The sequence below is a fragment of the Eulemur rufifrons genome, chromosome 6, assembly GCF_041146395.1.
Source record: "Eulemur rufifrons isolate Redbay chromosome 6, OSU_ERuf_1, whole genome shotgun sequence".
Classification (NCBI taxonomy): domain Eukaryota; kingdom Metazoa; phylum Chordata; class Mammalia; order Primates; family Lemuridae; genus Eulemur; species Eulemur rufifrons.
The window spans coordinates 90,615,156-90,634,110 of NC_090988.1; the positions used below are offsets into that span (position 1 = coordinate 90,615,156).

The 18,955-nt window shown below is 37.1% G+C and overlaps 2 protein-coding genes across 2 annotated transcripts; one reads left to right on the forward strand and one right to left on the reverse strand.

Annotated features, from left to right (window-relative positions):
- The first annotated feature begins 235 nt into the window (after nt 1–235).
- LOC138384393 (olfactory receptor 4C12) lies at nt 236–1,297 on the forward strand. The gene has a single exon (XM_069469900.1). The coding sequence runs from the start codon at nt 270–272 to the stop codon at nt 1,197–1,199; it is 930 nt and encodes a 309-aa protein (XP_069326001.1). The 5' UTR covers nt 236–269; the 3' UTR covers nt 1,200–1,297.
- Nucleotides 1,298–3,805: 2,508 nt separating this feature from the next.
- On the reverse strand, nt 3,806–4,834 carry LOC138384394 (olfactory receptor 4C46). The gene has a single exon (XM_069469901.1). The coding sequence runs from the start codon at nt 4,809–4,811 to the stop codon at nt 3,873–3,875; it is 939 nt and encodes a 312-aa protein (XP_069326002.1). The 5' UTR covers nt 4,812–4,834; the 3' UTR covers nt 3,806–3,872.
- Nucleotides 4,835–18,955: the final 14,121 nt, after the last annotated feature.

Sequence of the window (18,955 nt, forward strand, 5' to 3'; positions counted from 1 at the left end):
TGGAAATGGACATTCTTTCTTCTGGGTGTCCTGTATCTTAGAAGATTTTTGAGGTCAAGATAACAAAAAACTAAGAGAGACAGCTAGATAAGTGTTGAGGTACCTATTCCTAGAGAGTTTGGGGAAGAGAAGGAATCACCTTTGAGATGGCAGAGTACTGAAAAGGCAGAGTTTTGGATTATTTAATTCTTTTATGGTTTTTTTTTTCCTTTTTTTTTCCTCAAGGTAAAATTTTCCTTCCTGGAGTTTTTATCACCCACACAACATAGATGGAGATTAAAAGGAATGTGACTGAATTCATTTTAATAGGTCTCACACAGAACCCCAAGATGCAGAAAGTCACGTTTGTGGTATTTTTGGTTTTGTACATAACAACACTCTCAGGCAACCTGCTCATCATGGTTACCATTATCACCAGCCGGGCTCTGAGCTCCCCCATGTACTTCTTCTTGACCCACCTTTCCTTGATAGACACGATTTATTCTTCTTCTTCAGCTCCTAAGCTAATTGTGGACTCCCTTCAGGAGAAGAAAATCATCTCCTTTAATGGGTGTATGGCTCAAGTCTATGCAGAACACATTTTTGGTGCTACTGAGATCATCCTGCTGACAGTGATGGCCTATGACCGCTATGTGGCCATCTGCAAGCCTCTGCACTACACAACCATCATGTGCCACAGGCTGTGCACGCTCCTCGTGGGAGTGGCCTGGACGGGGGGATTTCTCCACGCAACCATCCAGATCCTCTTCACTGTCTGGCTGCCCTTCTGTGGCCCAAATGTCATAGACCACTTCATGTGTGACTTGTACCCTTTGCTGGACCTTGTCTGCATGGACACTCATACCCTAGGTCTCTTTGTTGCTGCCAACAGCGGGTTCATCTGTCTGTTAAGCTTCCTCCTCTTGGTGGTATCCTATGTGATCATCTTGCAATCTCTAAAGAACTATAGCTTGGAGGGGAGGCGCAAAGCCCTCTCCACCTGTGTCTCTCACATCACAGTAGTTGTCTTATTCTTTGTGCCCTGCATATTTGTGTATCTGCGTCCTGTGACCACTCTGCCCATTGATAAAGCGGTTGCTGTGTTTTATACTATGGTGGTCCCTATGTTAAATCCTTTGATCTATACCCTCAGAAATGCTGAGGTAAAAAATGCAATAAGGAAGCTCTGGAGAAAAAAAGTAACCTCAGATAATGATTAAATAAGATCACTGAGCATTCATTACATATAAAGATAATAGATGTCTAAGCTTCTTGATCTGCAGGTGAAGATATCAACTCTAACAAGGGGTTGGATGATAACTGCAGGTAGTCACTAAAGTATAAAGCTAAATCTAGTACTATAATCCAGACTTACTGTCTCTCATCCCACCCTCTTGTCATCATCAATATTGCTTCTTAATCAATAAATACTTATCAAGTACCTGGAAATCTGAAACATCTCTAGATGCTAAAAAGTATCAATCTAAATATTGGATTGATATTAAAAATAGTAACCAACATCTCAATTATGTAACATTGAGATGTTGGTTACTATTGATTATTGAAAATAACATGTTTAATGATATTCCTTTACTTTGGACTCTGGCCTTAATATAAATGTTTTCTTTTGTGAATTTTATTGTTCATTAAACATTAGTTGTATAGTAAAGCAGTTCCCATTTTATCTTGTGCAATTGTCCAGAGATGGGTAGGGTTATGAGCCGTTAGCAGCCCAGACTCACAGTAGCTGGCCATGGGTGTGCTGGCCCAGTAAAGGAGATTCGAGCTGGACACAATGGTGTCCATCACAGTCTGCATCCTCACTGGCAACACGAGGGATCAGGCCTCCAGCCACTCATATCTAAATCATTAAAATAACCTCCTAACTGCTCTTCTGCTTCCAATCTTGACCCTTCATTCCATTTTCCAGACTGTAGTTAAAGTCATCATTCTAAAATTCAGATCTAACTGCATCACTCAGTGGCTTCAAAATGCTTTCAACGTTTCCGCCATGCTCCTTAGCATTAAACCTTAACACAACTGTAAGTTCCTCCTTGATCTTCCCTGTTCCTGTCTCTCCAGCTTCAAGTCTTGCTATTTACAAACTTTTACAAGCTCAGTGTACAACATGGCACTTGGCACTCAGTTCTGTAAGTAATTGTTGAATGAGTAGATGAATTAATAACTATGGCCATATTGCACTGATTAGGTTTCCCACACACTCTCTTTCACCTCCTGGCCTTTGTCCTGCATCCCCTCTCCTAGAAACACTTGTGCCTCAGTCTCATGCCTATTCATTCTGCTGACTCCTTTTCATCCTTTGGGTCCCGTTTTTGGTATCTTTTCATGAAGGCATCCTTTCCTGACCCCTCAGGTCCTTGTTATGTGTCCCTACCACATGCCTGTGCTTCCACTATCTTACCATTTACAACACTGTGCTGTAATTTTCTGTCCTCTTCTGGGAGTCTCTCAATGGATCCTAAGCTCTATAAAGGCAGAACCTGGGTTACTCTTTATTGACCATTGAAGCCTCAGAAATTATAAATGTGCCTGACACATTCCTTGGGTTAAAATAGTTGTTGATCAACAAATAAGACTTAGAAGGAAAGATGGGACTTATTTATTCTGAAATGGCTTTGTGTATACGTGAAGTCACATGCTTTTAAAAACATAAATGTTACCAAAAAGCAAACTGATCAACAGAGAAATGTAACATAAATAGTTCACAATCATGATAATGAAATCTTGTGAGAGCAGAGAGAATTTCAAGGTTAAGTATTTGCTAATATGCTGAGAATTTGTTTCAATTTCCCACTTATTCTTCGGTGTAAGGAGGCATACAAACAAACTGTTGTTTCCTCAAGAGGTTCGGCTAGAATTCTCCTTAGGGTGTGAATCAGGTATGGATGGAATTCCCTTGTCTCCAATACCATTCTTGTGTCTACATTTTGTTGAATTCATTCATCTTCCTTAATGTTTTTATTCATTCATTCAATATTTATCATGCACCAGACATCGTGCTACCTTGTGGTAACTATTGTTATCTAGCAGGCAATATTTTATGGCCTGTGATTGTATATTTAATAAATAGAAATTTCTGCCTGACATTCAAATGTTGTTTAATTTGAGTCATCACTCTTTCTGATGGCTTCTTAGCATAACATAGGTGACATGTGCAATATAAAGTGGTTCTGAAGCTTACAAGAACAATTGGAAACATGGCATAAACTTCATTACCTACCCAGGAGAGGTTAAGTGGCCCATTGCTATTTGTAGCCCTAAAGGAGTTAGTTACCATAATGTTTCAACCATCAAATGATCATCAATTATGATATATAAAATGAGCCATTATTAATAAACATTGTTACAGTTTGGTTAGATAACTAACATATGTGATACGCCCAGCGCAGTCCTCGGTTCCAAGATGTTAGGTGGGGTAATTATCTGACCTTTTAATCATCATTCTGTGGCAGAGTACTGCAGCAGTTAAGAGTATGGTCTGGAAAATCAATCGTATTTTGGTTTTTGGCTTGTCAATGTTTCTGTTTTGATAACTTCCCCTTTCTGTCATTTTCCTTACTTATGAAATGAGGGTAACAATAGTGGTTACCTCTTTGGAGTGTTGTTGACATTACTGCTCAATACTAGTATATTTTATTATTTCTTTTTTTTAATGAGAAAATCTATGAATCTATATATTGGATGAAGCTAGTAAAACTAAGCCACAGTTTGGTAGAATTTCCTACTTGAAGCATTTCTACTTCCATCAATGCAGAATCTATGAATGGTATGGCTAATTTTTTCTCTATCCAATAAAGATGCCTCCCTGAGATTACCCAAAATATTCTTTTGACACCTGCCTCAGTTAAATCAATGTTGGGCTCCAGGCACATTTATTTGTCACCTGAAATAGCTTTCTTGATACACAATTTCCTAATGGCATTTTTCATCTGGGCATTCCTGAAGGTGTAGATTAAGGGGTTCAACAAGGGAGTTATCATAGTGTAGAATATAGCAACTGCTTTATCAATGGGTAAAGTAGCTGCAGGTCTCATGTACACGAATATGCAGGGCACAAAGAATAAGACAACCACTGTGATGTGGGAGACACAGGTGGAGAGGGCTTTGCGCCTCCCTTCTGAGCTGTGGGTCCTTAGGGAGCGCAGGATGACCACATAGGAGACCAGCAGGAGGAGGAAGTTCAACAGGCAGATGAATCCACTGTTGGCAGCAACGAAGAGCCCCAGAGTGTGGGTATCAGTGCAGGCAAGATTGAGCAAAGGGTTCAGATCACACATAAAGTGATCTATGACGTTAGGGCCACAGAAGGGTAATTGGAAGATGAAGAGGATCTGTATGGTTGCATGAAGAAAGCCTCCCACCCACACCACTCCTATCAGAAGGCCACATACACGCTGGTTCATGATGGTGGTGTAGTGCAAGGGCTTGCAGATGGCCACATAGCGGTCATAGGCCATCACAGTAAGTAGGATGCCCTCTGCTCCTCCAAAGAAATGTTCTCCAAAGACTTGAGTCATACAGTCATTGAACAGGATGGTCTTCTTTTCATGGAGTGAATCTGTGATCAGCTTAGGGGCATTGACAGAGGAATAGCAGGCATCAATAAAGGAGAGATAAGCCAAAAAAAAGTACATGGGGGACCTCAGTGATGGGCTGGCCGTGATCGTGACCACGATGAGCACATTTCCTACCACAGTGATGATGTAGATGAGAAAAAATGCAGCAAATATGATATTCTGCATCTTTGGATTATCTGTAAGGCCCAGTAAAACAAACTCTGTGACATTGTTTCTATTTTCCATGTATTTCATGAGATGGTTAGTTACATTACCTGAAAAAATTTTTTATTGATGCAACCTTGAATTCATTACACTTGTCCATTCTAATAAACAATAACTGCTTGAATTCTATTGAGCTGTGAATTCTTATAAGATTTTTCTTGAGATGTAAAAGAAGATTCTCTGTTCTTGAAGATTACTCAGATTACTTCCTTGGTGAAGACTCTGTTAAGAGTATAGACATGAGGAACTTTTTTAAACACACAAGTCAAGAGATCATCTGTGTACACTTCATCATCTGAAGTGACTTAGAGCCTAATTTGAAGTAGTAGATTGAACACATAGTGGCTGCTAAGCCTCAAAAGGGAGGTTGAAGTTGAATGTACAGGCCATGGTTGTAAAGCTAAGGAATTTGTTCTTTATTCTTTAGAAAATGAGGAACATTGGTAGGTTACTGAGAATATGCCTGAGGATGAAGAGGAATTTCAGGAAGTAAAAATCTTGGGATATTCCTCTAATGAAGGTCTTTGTGAGTCTTGAATGAAATGGACTGAGATTCCACAAGGAGGTGGAAACCAGAGAAAGAAACCCCAGTGAGCAGAATATTTAGAGTAGTTGACATAAGAAGTAGCTGGGCATTGTGATGGGTATGCAGAAAAGAATATGAGAGCTACTGTAAAAGAATTCACCATGTTATTGTCTAAATCTAGTTAATTTTATAATAGTTAATAATATATACCTTTTAATGATTAATTGCCTTGTGCAAGGTACAGTAGTAAGTGCTTTGCACATATGACTCCAATTAACACTGGTAACATCCTCTGTGATTTGTATTACTTTATCCATTTTGCAGATGAGACAACAATATCAAAGACTAATGTTAATGGTTACATTAACACAATAATAGTTATAAAAATTATTCATATTAACATTATAACATTCATAGTTGTAATAATTATGATAATATTAACTAAAACATACTGAGCACTAGTGTGTTCTAAATCTTTTTTGCAGACAATTGCTGATTTAATCCTTAATATAAACCCAAAAAAATGGTTACTGCAATCATTTATGTACTTATCTTACATATTAGGAAATAGAAGCATAGGGAAGTTAAAGATTCTGTCCAAGATCAAACAGCTAATAAAGGGCATAGTCAAAATTAGGTCAGATTATACTAGTCAATTTTTTATCTCCCGATTCTGAATCCATGCGCTATTTTGTTACATTCTAATAAACAATGTTAAACTAGTAATCTCCTTTTGATATGACCTTTATGATTGTAAATGCTCCAATATTATTTAGGAAGGAAATTTGTATGCAGTAATTTCATCAGTAGACACACACACACACACACACACACACATGCACACACACAATGGCATCTTTGAACTCGGAAATATTAAGAAAAATGTGATATTGTATTAATTGAAGAGAATTTGATCTTAGTCTCTCCCTCAGCCTCAGTTCTTTTTTTTTAAATTTAACTTTTTATTTTGATATAATTATGGATTCAGATGCAGTTGTAAGAAATAATACAGAGAGATTTCATGTACATTTTACCCAGTTTCTCCAGCGGAAATATCTTACAAACCATACAATATCTTGACCAGGACTGTGATATTAATGTAGTCAAGATACAGAACATTTATATCACCTCATTTTGTGCTTGTGTATAGCTACACCCACAACCTGCCCATCCTAACTCTCTCTTAACCATGGCAAATCATTGACAATCACCAATTAATTTCTATAATTTTGTCATTTCAAGAATGTTATATAAATGGAATCATACATTATGTCACTTTTAGGGAAGGTTTTTTTCTTTCACTCAGCATAATTCTCTGAATACCATTCAAGTTGTTTCATATATTAGTAATTTGTTCCTTTCTCAAACCTGCTTCAAATCATGGGCCCCCAGACTCTTTTGCAAAATGTTGAAAATGACTACCACAGTGGTTAATTATGTTAGATTTAGAATCAGAAGTACATTGCATTAGAATCATGGTTTTTCCACTTGTAACTTCTTTTACCTGGGGTACATTTCTTGGCACCTTACATCCTTGTTTCTTCATCTATTAACATAAAGTGAAAATAACAATACTAACTCACAGATTGTTATGGGAATCGATTGATGGAACACATATAAAAAAAATCTAGTGCAGTGCTATGGATACACATAGGACTCATTTATTTTTATGAGTTTGTATACATATAGGAGATAGTAAGAATTGATAGAGCAATAATCAGAGAAACATTTAATCATGCAATAAGCTCTGGAAGAAGCATTTCCAATATTATTCTCAAAGAAGCAACAGAGACTTATATTATTCATACAAGTTCATCCCATGAAGGGTTCTCCATGTTTTGCACTTGGACTAAACAGCTGATGATTTATGCCATTTATTACTTATATTTATGTCTTTGGTATATGTGAAGTGTATCAGAAGAATGGAAAAGCAAACACCACGTGTACTCACTAGTAAATTGGAACTAACCAAATAGCACTCATGTGCACAGATGGAAGTAAAACTTAATGGAAATCAAGCAGGTGAAAGAGGGGAAGAGTGGAGGGGTGAAATCATACCTAATGGGTACAATGTACACTATGTGGGTCATGGGCACACTTACAACTTCGTCTGAAGCAGTACAAAAGCAATCCATGTAACCTAACATTTGTATCCCTCTAATACTCTGAAAAAAAAAAAATCCTCCTGACTAGTCTTGATTATTAAGGAAGTGTCTCAGTCAAAAGCATGGTGTGGTATCAGAGAGCTGGGTTCTACAAATTGCTTGATCTCTATGAGCCTCAAATTTTTCAACTGTCAAATTAGATTAATAGGATTTACCAACTCTCTTTGAAGAATTAGGATGAGGATGAAAGACTTTATTGCTATATTTGAAGTGTTAAAAATACTGATTACAATTTATGGAAAGTAACAATATTTAATAAGCAGCAGTACTATGAAAAAGCTTACCTCAGTAGTCTGAGCATTTAGACGGTCTTACTGATGTTGGGGGGTGTCCAGAAACAATCCCTTCTCAAATTGATCTTCTCTTGGAGTAAGCATCAATGTGAAAGATATTTCATACTTGTGAGGAGCCTATTCAGACAATTCAGTATCAAATCAATAGTTGTTAAGAAATTGTATACATTTAATGGGCACTTATGCTTCAGTAAAGCTGTTTGAAAAAAGGAAGGTGTTCTTACAAGTATAATTTTTTTTTTACCTGGCCTAAGCCTCAAAACGTTTCACAGAAAACCTGGGATTTGAATTAAAGTAGATTTACTTGAAACCCTATGAACAATTGATTGCCTATATAGGGCTCTGTGCCTGCAGTGCAAGAGACAGAAAATGTGAAGGAAACAGATATAAATGGGTCACTCCGCCCAGAATAATGTTGCTGTGGAGATGTGGATGGCAATGAAATCATTTTCATCTTCATTGCATGGTTATTTAAAGAGGTTTCCATAAAGGTTCAGGGATTTTGTTCTGTAGTTGCTGCTTTCTCTCCCAGGAATTCATTATCTACTTTGATGAAAAGACTTTGTTTTAGAAGAAGGTATTCTGGAGAGACATGTTTGGGAAACACCATTTTGAATGGGGAATTGTATTCCTTACACTTGGAAGATAAGCCTGTGAGAGTCCCCTTTCTCCATCTGAAGCAAGGCTGTTAAGAAAGCTGAATGCCGGGCAGATGTATGGGGCGGGGAGGGGATGGGTGTATATCTACATAATGAGTGTGATGCGCACTGTCTGGGGAATGGACACGCTTGAAGGTCTGACTTGGTGGGTTGGGGGGCATAGGCAATATACATAACCTAAACTTTTGTACCCCCATAATATGCTGAAATAAATAAAACTAAAACAAACAAACAAAAAAAAAGAAAGCTGAATGCTACGTGACCATGAAGGTGGCCTAACTCCAGTGTGTGGACCCGTGGTGGAGTTTCTCTGCTGACTCATGTCACAGAAAGAGGTTTTGTTTTCTTATCACTATTCAACCTTTTCTGGAAACCCACCATTGCTTGAGATCTAGAGCGGTGAAGGCACAAAATTAATGGCAGCCATTTAATTAAGATATTTGATTTTTAAATTTTTTTTTTTTTTTTGAGACAGAGTCTCACTCTGTTGCCCAGGCTAGAGTGAGTGCCGTGGCGTCAGCCTAGCTCACAGCAACCTCAAACTCCTGAGCTCAAGCGATCCTCCTGTCTCAGCCTCCCGAGTAGCTGGGACTACAGGCATGCACCACCATGCCCGGCTAATTTTTTCTGTATATATTTTTAGCTGTCCATATAATTTCTTTCTATTTTTAGTAGAGATGGGGTCTCGCTCTTGCTCAGGCTGGTCTCGAACTCCTGAGCTCAAACGATCCGCCCACCTCGGCCTCCCAGAGTGCTAGGATTACAGGCGTGAGCCACCGCGCCCGGCCTTTAAATTTTATTTATTTAAAAATATTTAATTGACAAGGATTGTATAGATTCAAAGTGTACAATATGATGATTTGATAGATGTATACCTTATGTAATGATTATTACAAACAAATTAATTAACACATACATCACTGCTCTGTTTGTTAGATACCCAGACTCTGATCAACTTGTCCCCATTCCCCTCATCCCCAAGCCCTAGACCCACCATTCTACTCTCTGTCTCTATGTGTTTGACTAGATTAGATTCCACATACAGTGAGATCACACAGTATTTGTCTTTCTGTGTCTGGCTTATTTCACTTAGCATAATGTCCTCCAGGTTTTCCCATATTGTTGCAAATGGCAAGATTTCCTTTTTTAGGGCAAAATAATATTCCATATTTGTGTGTGTGTATGTGTGTGTTAGACATATTTTTTTGAGTCTTAGCCATCAGAGATGATCACTTTATTACTGTATTTATTTTATATTTACTTTACTGTATATAAGTGAATCCACTTTTAAAACATTTCAGAATATTATGGGAGTATAAACTTTGGTTACATGTTTTGGTTTTGTGCAGTTTGAGTCAAAGTTATAAGTGTTCCCATCACCAAGGTAGAGTACATTGTACCTGTTAGGTGTAAATCTACCTGTCCCCTCCTCCCCCCCCACCTCATTGTTTTTAGTTGAGTTTTAATACTATACGTGCATATGGGTGTTGATCGATTAGCTCCAATTTAATAGTGAGTGCATGTGGTGTTTGTTTTTCCATTCTTGCAATGCTTTGCTTAGAAGAATAGTCTCTAGTTCCACCCAGGTTGTTACAAAGGGTATTAACATTAGTTCACCATTTCCTTTTATGGCTGCATAGTATCAATAGTATACATATACCAAATTTTATTAATCCACTGATGTATTAATGGGCACTGGGGCTGATTCCACATCTTTGCAATTGTGAGTTGTGCTACAATAAATATTTGAATGCACATGTCTTTTTAATAAAATGACTTTTTTCCCTTTGGGTAAATACCCAATAGTGGGATTGCTGGATCAAATGGTAGGTCTACTTTTAGTTCTTTGAGGTATCTCCATACTATTTTCCATAGAGGTCATACTAATTTGCAGTCCCACAAACGGTGTAGACGTGTTCACTTCTCTTCACATCCATGCCAGCATCTGTTGTTTTGGAACAACAGATGTTGTTTCTTCCTGATTGAGCCCAAGGATGTTGTGTGTTCCCAATAATTTGTCTCTTTCCTCAATATTTTAAAGTTTATGAGCCTAGAGGTTTTTATAGTATTCAGAGATGATATTTTGTATTTCCATTGTATCAGTTGTGCTATCTCCTTTCTAACTGAGCTTATTAGGGTCTCGTTAGTCTAGCAAGAGGCCTGTCAATTTTGCTTACGTTTTCAAAGAACCAACTTTTTGTTTCATTAATCTTCTGTATAATTCTTTATTTATAAATTACATTTAGTTCTTCTCTGACCTTAGTTATTTCCTTTCTTCTGCTGGGCTTGGGATTACTTTGCTTTTCTTTTTCCAATTCCTGGAGATGATTCATTGGTTTTTTTTTTTTTTCCAGGCAAAGTCTTGCTCTGTTTCCAGGGGTAGAGTGCTATGGCATTAGCCTAGTTCAAAGCAACCTCAAATTCCTGGTCTCAAGCTATCTTCTTGCCTCAGCCTCCTGAGTAGCTGGGACTACTGGCACGTGCTATCATGCCTGGCTAATTTTTTAGTGCCCGGCTACTTTTTTTCTATTTTTAGTAGAGACGGGGTCTCTTCCTTGCTGAGGCTGGTCTTGAACCTCAGATGTCAAGCAATCCTTCTGCCTCTGTCTCCCAGAGTGCTAGGATTACAGGTTTGAGCCATCAAGTCTGGCTTTAGATTGATTTGTAATCTTTATGTCTTTTGGGTGTAGGCATTTAAGCCTATACATTTTCCTCTGACTGCTTTTGCTGAATGCCACAGATTTTGATAACTTGTGTTCCCTTTGTCATTGGGTTCAAAGAATCTTTTGATTTCCATCTTGATTTCTTCTTTGACCCAAAAATCATTCAGCGGTATGTTGTTTAATTTCCATGACTTTGTGTAGAGTTGAGTGTTTCTATTGGAAATGATTTCTAATTTTATTCCTTTGTGGTCTGAGAAGATACATGGCATAATTTCTATATTTTAACATTTTTTGGGACATATTTTATGGCCTCAGATGTGCTCAGTCTTAGAGAATGTTCCATGAGCTGATGGGAAGAATGTATAGTCAATGGTTTTTGGGTAGAATGTTTTGTAAATGTGTGTTAGGGCCATTTGTTCTAGAGTTCTGATTAAGTCTGTCATTTCTTTGCTTGTATTCTGCTTGGAGGGTCTGTCCAGTTCTGTGAGTGGGGTGTTGAAGTCCCCAGCTATTACAATGCTGCCATGACTTTGTTTAGATCAAGTTGGATTTTCTTTATGAATCCTGGTGCACCTGTGCTAGGTACATGAATATTTAGAATTTTTATGTCTTCTTGTTGAATCATTCTCTTCACCATTATATAATGACCATCTTTGTCTTTCTTTACTTTTGTTGATTTGAAGTCACTGTTATCTGATATGAGATCAGTTACATCAGCTTTCTTTTGGTTTCCATTTGCATGGAATACTGTTTTCCATCTCTTTACGTTGAGTCTGAATGAGTCATTGTGGGTTAGATGTGTTTCCTGGATACAGCACATACGTGGCTTGCATTCTGTTTTATAAATTTTTCCAGCCTATGTCTCTTGACTGAGAAGTTCAAGCTCTTCCCATTTATTTAAAAAATTGATAGGTGGGGTGGCTTTCTGTTTATTTTGGTGAGTAGAACTTTATACCTTTGTTTTAACTTTTGAGCCCTTGTAGTCTCTGGGCTCTGATGTTTAGCTTTTGGGTGATTTTATACTGGTGGCTACTGTTCTGATCCGTGTATAATGCAGACCTGAGTACTTCCTGCAGGGCAGGTTGGTTCTTGACAAATTTTGTCAGTGTTTGCTTGTCTGGGAAAATCTTTATTCGTCTCTCATACAAGAAACTTAATTTAGGGTATATATTTTAGTTTTCAAATATTATCCATCTTGTGGTTTAATTATTTGTACTTGCTAAGCTTACTTTAGCTTGCCTTTCATTATTTGAATCATCTGTGTCTACTTTTATTGCTCTTGCCTTTCAATCAGGCCTTGTCTTCTCCTATACGTTATTATTTTTAAATGCTAGATTTTGTGTATAAAAAGTTGTAAGACAGTGGTAGACTTTTTCCAATGTTTTCTGCCTCAGGAGAGGATTTCCTATGTTTGTGGGTGGCAGCTAGAACTGGAGAAGTAAAAGTCCCATATAACACTAATCTAATGAATAAATTAGATGACTCAAGCTGGGCTTGATTTCCTTTGAGGCCTACTCTGTAGTCTATTCTCCCCTACTACAAGAGTAAAGCCCTCAAATGGTCTCGGATGAAAGCCTGGCTGTTTAAAAAGGACTCTTCTTCTTGACAGACCTTGAATTTCACTTGTCCCTCAGGGTAAAGCATCTAAAGGGAGAAGGTTTCAGCTTTTCAGGTTTTTGTCTGTGGCTTTTAGGATTATTCCATACCTTTAGAGAAAAGAGACCCCAAATGCAGAGTCTAGGTCTCTGGCTTTCCTTCAAAATATTGGTCCCCAAAATTCTTTGTTCCAGATATTTTTTTAAATGCTTTCAAGACATGCATATTTCATGTTTCTAGCTCTCATGGTTGTTCTTGTGTGGAGATTTGGGGTAAAATAAGCCCTTTTTGCTAGATCTATCTTTAACTTTCTAGTTTGGCAATATATGTCGGTTATAGAGAATTACTATAGCATATTTTGAGGCAACATTCATATCAGTTAATATTTTCAATGTATTTTCTATTGGAGTAAACAAATTCAGATTCTGGGCTGTTGCGGACATCATCTGATTAGCAAACAGTGTTCCCTCATTCAAATAAGCAGAAAGCATTAGTAGTTCTTTGAATTCAGCTGGAAGGGACATAGAAAATTATGGCTTATGCGTATAGTAGTTTTTCATCTTAGAGTCATAATTTAATCCACAGTGACTTTGATTCCATCAGATAGTTCTTCAGAATTAAAGTATGTTTGTGCATCTTTTACCACTTACCAATAAGGGAGGCACAGTGGTTAGATATGCTCTTTAACTCTTAGAAATAACACATAGGACATTTGGGGTTGCTGGATTAAACCAATTTATTGGGTAAATTGAAAACTGCCAACTTTTAGTGGAGTCTATTACATGATAAAGATTTTGGCTGGTTCAGATAGGTATTTATGTGACACTTGAAGGCCCTTACGACATAGAAGATCCATATTTAACTAAACATGAGATAAAGATAAAGATGCTCAGTGGAGCCAAAGGGAAGCCAAGTCAAGGAAATAACAGTGAAGGCTTTAGATGATGTTGCTGTATTGGAAAAGAATAATTTTTTTTTTCTTATAGAAACAGTCATTGAATTGATATTGAACTAAAATTAAGGGATTGAGTGACAGATTAAAGATCATCATGGTTACATCTGACACAGGTGCAGGCCTTGATCAATACTCTCTGTTCCAACCTAAAACTGCAGAACTAAGATTGCCTATCTTTCAGAGCTTAAGAATGCCAACTTCAGCTTTAGGGCTCTCTGTCTTTAAGCTTCATGGCTTCAGGGGCAGAAGCTTTCTAACAGCCAGAGTAAAACACTCCTTTGCTGGGAATATGGTTGGGTAAGGGAACCTGTGGCTGCATTCTCCTTCATTCTGGTTTAAATATGACTTGCCTTATCTAAACATTTCATAATGTGAAACTCATAATTTATTATTGAATTTACTGGAGGATTTTTCTTTTCACATTACAGGCTTTTCACATTCCTTGGCATTCAACTACTTTTTCTTGGCAAGACCCAAGTCTTTTTCCTCTAGGGATTGTTTAGGGAAGAAAACTGTTCAGAGAGATTACTTCATCTGAGTTTGTGCCAAATATTCTAATGAACTAATCTTTAATGACCTACATTCTCCACCATTTAAAATAGTGATGATTTAAAATGTCGTAAAAATGTGTCTGCATATATAAATGGAAGAATTACTTTCCTGATAAAGTAACCCAGGAGATTTCTGAAGACTCAGTTTTCTGCCCAAGCTGGAGTATGTGTTCAGTTGGTATCTAGTCCTCTAGATGTGATGTTTTCTTGTTATATCCATCATTGCTTGGAGAAATTTGTAGAAGTTCTCAATTTCCAGGGATGAGATTGGGATATATAGGGAGATGCTTTTAATTAGTAAAGTAGTCATAGGGATATGCTATTTGAATGACTGAAAACCTGAAGAGTTCTTCTACCTGTGAGAAAGCTCTGTCATTGGCTTTACCATGAAGTTAAATTTCAGCATTTGCTTTGTTAGGTACAGAGCTTAAAGATATGAAAGTTGTAAGTCCTCAATCATAGTAAAGTACTTTTTGGTTGCTCCATCATAAGTGACTGAGGAAAGAAAAATTCAGGTAACTAAATTTAATGTTGTTATATGTTTTGTTTATTTGTGCCACCAAATAATGGGCTTAGCCTTGTTAATTTACACTAGTTAGATCAATTTTTACATAGTCATGTAAACATAGCATTTTTGTGTTTTTTTATTATTAAATTTTTTTTATTTTTAAAAGGCCAAAGAAAATCAGTAAGTATTAATGAAATTTTTTTTTATTATTTCTTGTACAATGATATGAAATAATATGGGAAATATTCATGATAAATTATTAAGTGAACAATGCAAGTTAAAAACAACAGTTTCATATTTTTTTTCCCCACCCCCCCCTTTCCCGAGTCAGCACCTTCAAGTGTTACCACTCCCCAAATCGTGCACAATGCACTCATTGTGTAGGCATACCCCCATCCCCTCCCCCACCCCCCACCTCAGTCTGATGTCCAATTGGTGTCGTTCCCAGATTTGTATTTAGGTGATGTTCAGGGAAACCAATTTTCTGGTGAGTACATGTGATGCTTGTTTTTCCATTCTTGGGATACTTCACTTAATATAATGGGTTCCAACTCTCTCCAGGAGAACCATGTTTTTCTATGACGAAATTTTTCCAGCAGGTTAGAATATTCAACTAGCTTTGTACAGTAAATATTGACATTATGTTTAAGTGTCTTGTTTTTATATTTTAGACATGTGCCTTGGTAGCTTCTACACTTGTATGAAGGACTGAGATAATGGGTAGCCTGTGTGGAAACATGGAAACTGCTGCCAGTTGGATCTATTTCTAGGTTCACTTATCATCCACATGTTGCTATGTGTTTTATGCTCACACATAGAAGCTTGAGGTATCTACAGTTATCTTGAGTAAAAGAAGCATTGACTTTTCCAGATCAAGTACAAGACCCAAGATGTGAGTTCTTGACACAATTGACAAGGGCTACTCGTTGAAATTTCCTGTGATGTGTTGAAATATAGCTAATGTCTTAAATATCATACGTTTTCAGTGGAGAAATCAAAATTGCAAATATTAATGTAGCAATACACAGAAATTAATCAGCATATACAAAGTACATTTGATTGTAGTATACAACTAGATAGGTGTTTATTTTTCATTTTGCCAAATAACTGGAGAAACATGTTGCATTTTAATGTATAATCTCAGTTTTGGGGCTATTATATTTTACATGGTATGTTAATAAATCTGCAGATTTCCTTTGAGATATATTTGAATTAGAGAATTTAACATCATATGTCATACCGAGTGTTAGAGTGTAAAGGAACAAATGTGTATTTTGTTCTGGAAACACGATATGGCCTTTTACATATGGATCTAAAAATTATCTCAGGAAACATATTAGGGACTGTATCCCAGCAAAAATGACACTTGGAAATTACCTTGTGTACTGTCATTTAGAATGATTTATAAGAGTGTAATTGTAAAATACCAAAGAGGTTATTTTTGTTATTATGGGAATTTTTCTTTTAAAAATGTCATGTTTTTAAGAAACTGAACGAAATTATTTTTCTACTAGAAAAGTGTTAAAATAGTGTTTTCTATTGAAAGCCTAGTAATACTAACCTAAAATATTAAATTTTTGATGGCGAAAGCTATAGAGTACAGGTAATGTATCCTAATTGACAAGTAGATATTTAAATTGCCCAATAGAATATTTATCCAGGTGAGATCTGTCATTGATGATTCAAGAGAGAAAAGGCCCTCACCTCACAGAAAGTAAGATGTGGATAATAAAAGAGAATTGGGGCCGGGCGCGGTGGCTCACGCCTGTAATCCTAGCACTCTGGGAGGCCGAGGCGGGTGGATCGCTCGAGGTCAGGAGTTCGAGACCAGCCTGAGCAAGAGCGAGACCCCGTCTCTACTAAAAATAGAAAGACATTATATGGACAACTAAAAATCTATACAGAAAAAATTAGCCGGGCATAGTGGCGCATGCCTGTAGTCCCAGCTACTCGGGAGGCTGAGGCAGTAGGATCGCTTAAGCCCAGGAGTTTGAGGTTGCTGTGAGCTAAGCTGATGCCACGGCACTCACTCTAGCCTGGGCAACAAAGTGAGACTCTGTCTCAACAAAAAAAAAAAAAAAAAAGAGAATTGGGTAAAGACTACTTTATACTCTTATGTTCTTCACAGTTATGCCTTTATTGGTCTATAGCTTCAACAATGACAGAACTCCTGGATTATGTGAATGAGACGTGTAGCATTCACTGCTGCCTTCTAGGAAGAGCTCAAATTCTCCCTGCACATGACCTCCCCCACCGCCAAATCTATGTAAATGGAATCATCTTGTCTACGATTTGAGATTTATTAATTTTCTTCAGCAGTGAATAATTGGAAAGTCGAGGTTTGTAGCTATACTTTTTCCATTTTTCTCTGTTCTTTAAGTTTGTCCTTAACCATCAGATCTAGAAACTTTAAGAAATCAATACTTTTGTCTTTGTGAATTTTTGGAAGTTTTCTTTACTGAGATCTAGTTTGACTTTATTTGTTGTGGAAACCCCATGAATCCTGTGTATCCCCAGGGATGCTTAGGAGGTTGGGCTCCCAGTACTTCCTCACTGAAAGAAATCTTTCTTAAGATTTTTAAAAGAATGATAGCCTCTCTTAATTATGACAGTAGTATTCTTATACCTTGTGCACATTCATTTATTAACTATGCTATCTGTTTCCTGATTTGATCTTTCCTTTCTTTCCTTTTCTACTATGTACCTCTCCTGGTGAAGGGTTGAATTTTCCCCCTATTATTCTGCATGCTTCTCTTCAGAGTCCATCCCAGCACAGGTATAATTACTTCTCACATATAGTTATATTGGTAATTCCTAAGATATCCAATTTTATAGTGTTTCTAAAATGAAGTTAATGAATTATGGGTTTTATTTCATTTTATCTTAGACTATTTCTATAATTCTTTTCAAGTTGACTGACATCCACATGATTTGCTGCGACCCAATGTTCACAGTGAAGCTTTCAAGAACACTAGTAACAGCTCTCATTTATTCAGGCTTTACCAGGTGCCAGGCACTGTTCTAGGCACTTTACCTGTTGTAATAAACAACAAGCCTAAGAGGTAAGCACTATGGGTGTCCCCATTCTAAAAATGATGAAACTGAGGCCCAGAGTTTTATTAGGTGGCTCAAAGTCACATAGTAAGTGATCAAACTGGTAGAGGCCGTGTGGCTCCGGAGTCCACATTATTCACTGCTGTGCTGTGCTTTCTCTGCAAGGATGTCTTGGATCTTAAATATTTACACCCTGAATGAGAAATTTAGAGTCATTATGTGATCACTGTAATGATCAAATCCCATTTGCGACTCGTTTTCATTGTTCAAGTAATGGTGATTATCTGGAATATTATTATTTAAATATAAAAATCTGAAGAATAAAAAAAGTCAGCAGAATGCAATAAAATAGGGAGGTCCTAATAGTATCATAGACAGTTTGACTGAAAAAGATTCTGAGATTGTCTAGTTCAATCCCATTATTTTCCAATGAGCAAACTGAGACTTGTAATTACATTTAGAAAATTACTCAATCCCATGTCTTCTTACGTTGAGCTTGGAATTTTCCCTCGAGTATGCTTCCTTTTGGAATCTGGACACTGAAGTTCTATTTTTGAGCACTCTTGGTACCTAAACAGAATTATAAATAACCCCCTGTCCTACTCTTCTTTACCTCTCTTTTCAGTGTCTATTTTCTCTTCCTTCACACAGTGGCATGACATAGTATTGTGTGAGATATTTTGGAAGTTTTCTATTAATATGTTTGATGATATACAGATCATATTGTAAAGATACTATGACTGCTATAAATTCAAGGGACTGACTCTCTGCCAATTTATTTATTTAGCGTTTATTGCTGCCACCAGAGAGTATGTTTCCTGAGAGCTGGAACACTTTCTCTGTTTGTAGCTGATGTCTGTGCCAAGTAGTAACACATTTTACATAACGAGTTATTAAATGTGTGAATGACTGTTGGGCCCTTATTCTTCTTTATAGAATATCCAGTAAGACTTAGAGGTATGTAGGAGCAAAACACATTCATCTGAGGAAAACTAAAATTATTAATGGCAGATGTATTGACCTTTAGAAGAGGAACTGAATAGATACTTTCTAAACGTATCTTGTAAGTAGGCCACTGTTGAAGGTATGATGATGAAGACGTGCTCCAGGATATTGTGGGTGTGTTCATAGTCCTGTCACAATTTCATTGCAGGTGCTGGTCTCCTGAATTCTCAGCTCTGATACAAGCCTTCCAGAAGAGTAA

Coding starts and splice junctions, on each gene's coding strand:
- LOC138384393 (XM_069469900.1), top strand. CDS start 270: ATGGAGATTAAAAGGAATGTGACTGAATTCATTTTAATAGGTCTCACA.
- LOC138384394 (XM_069469901.1), bottom strand. CDS start 4,811: ATGAAATACATGGAAAATAGAAACAATGTCACAGAGTTTGTTTTACTG.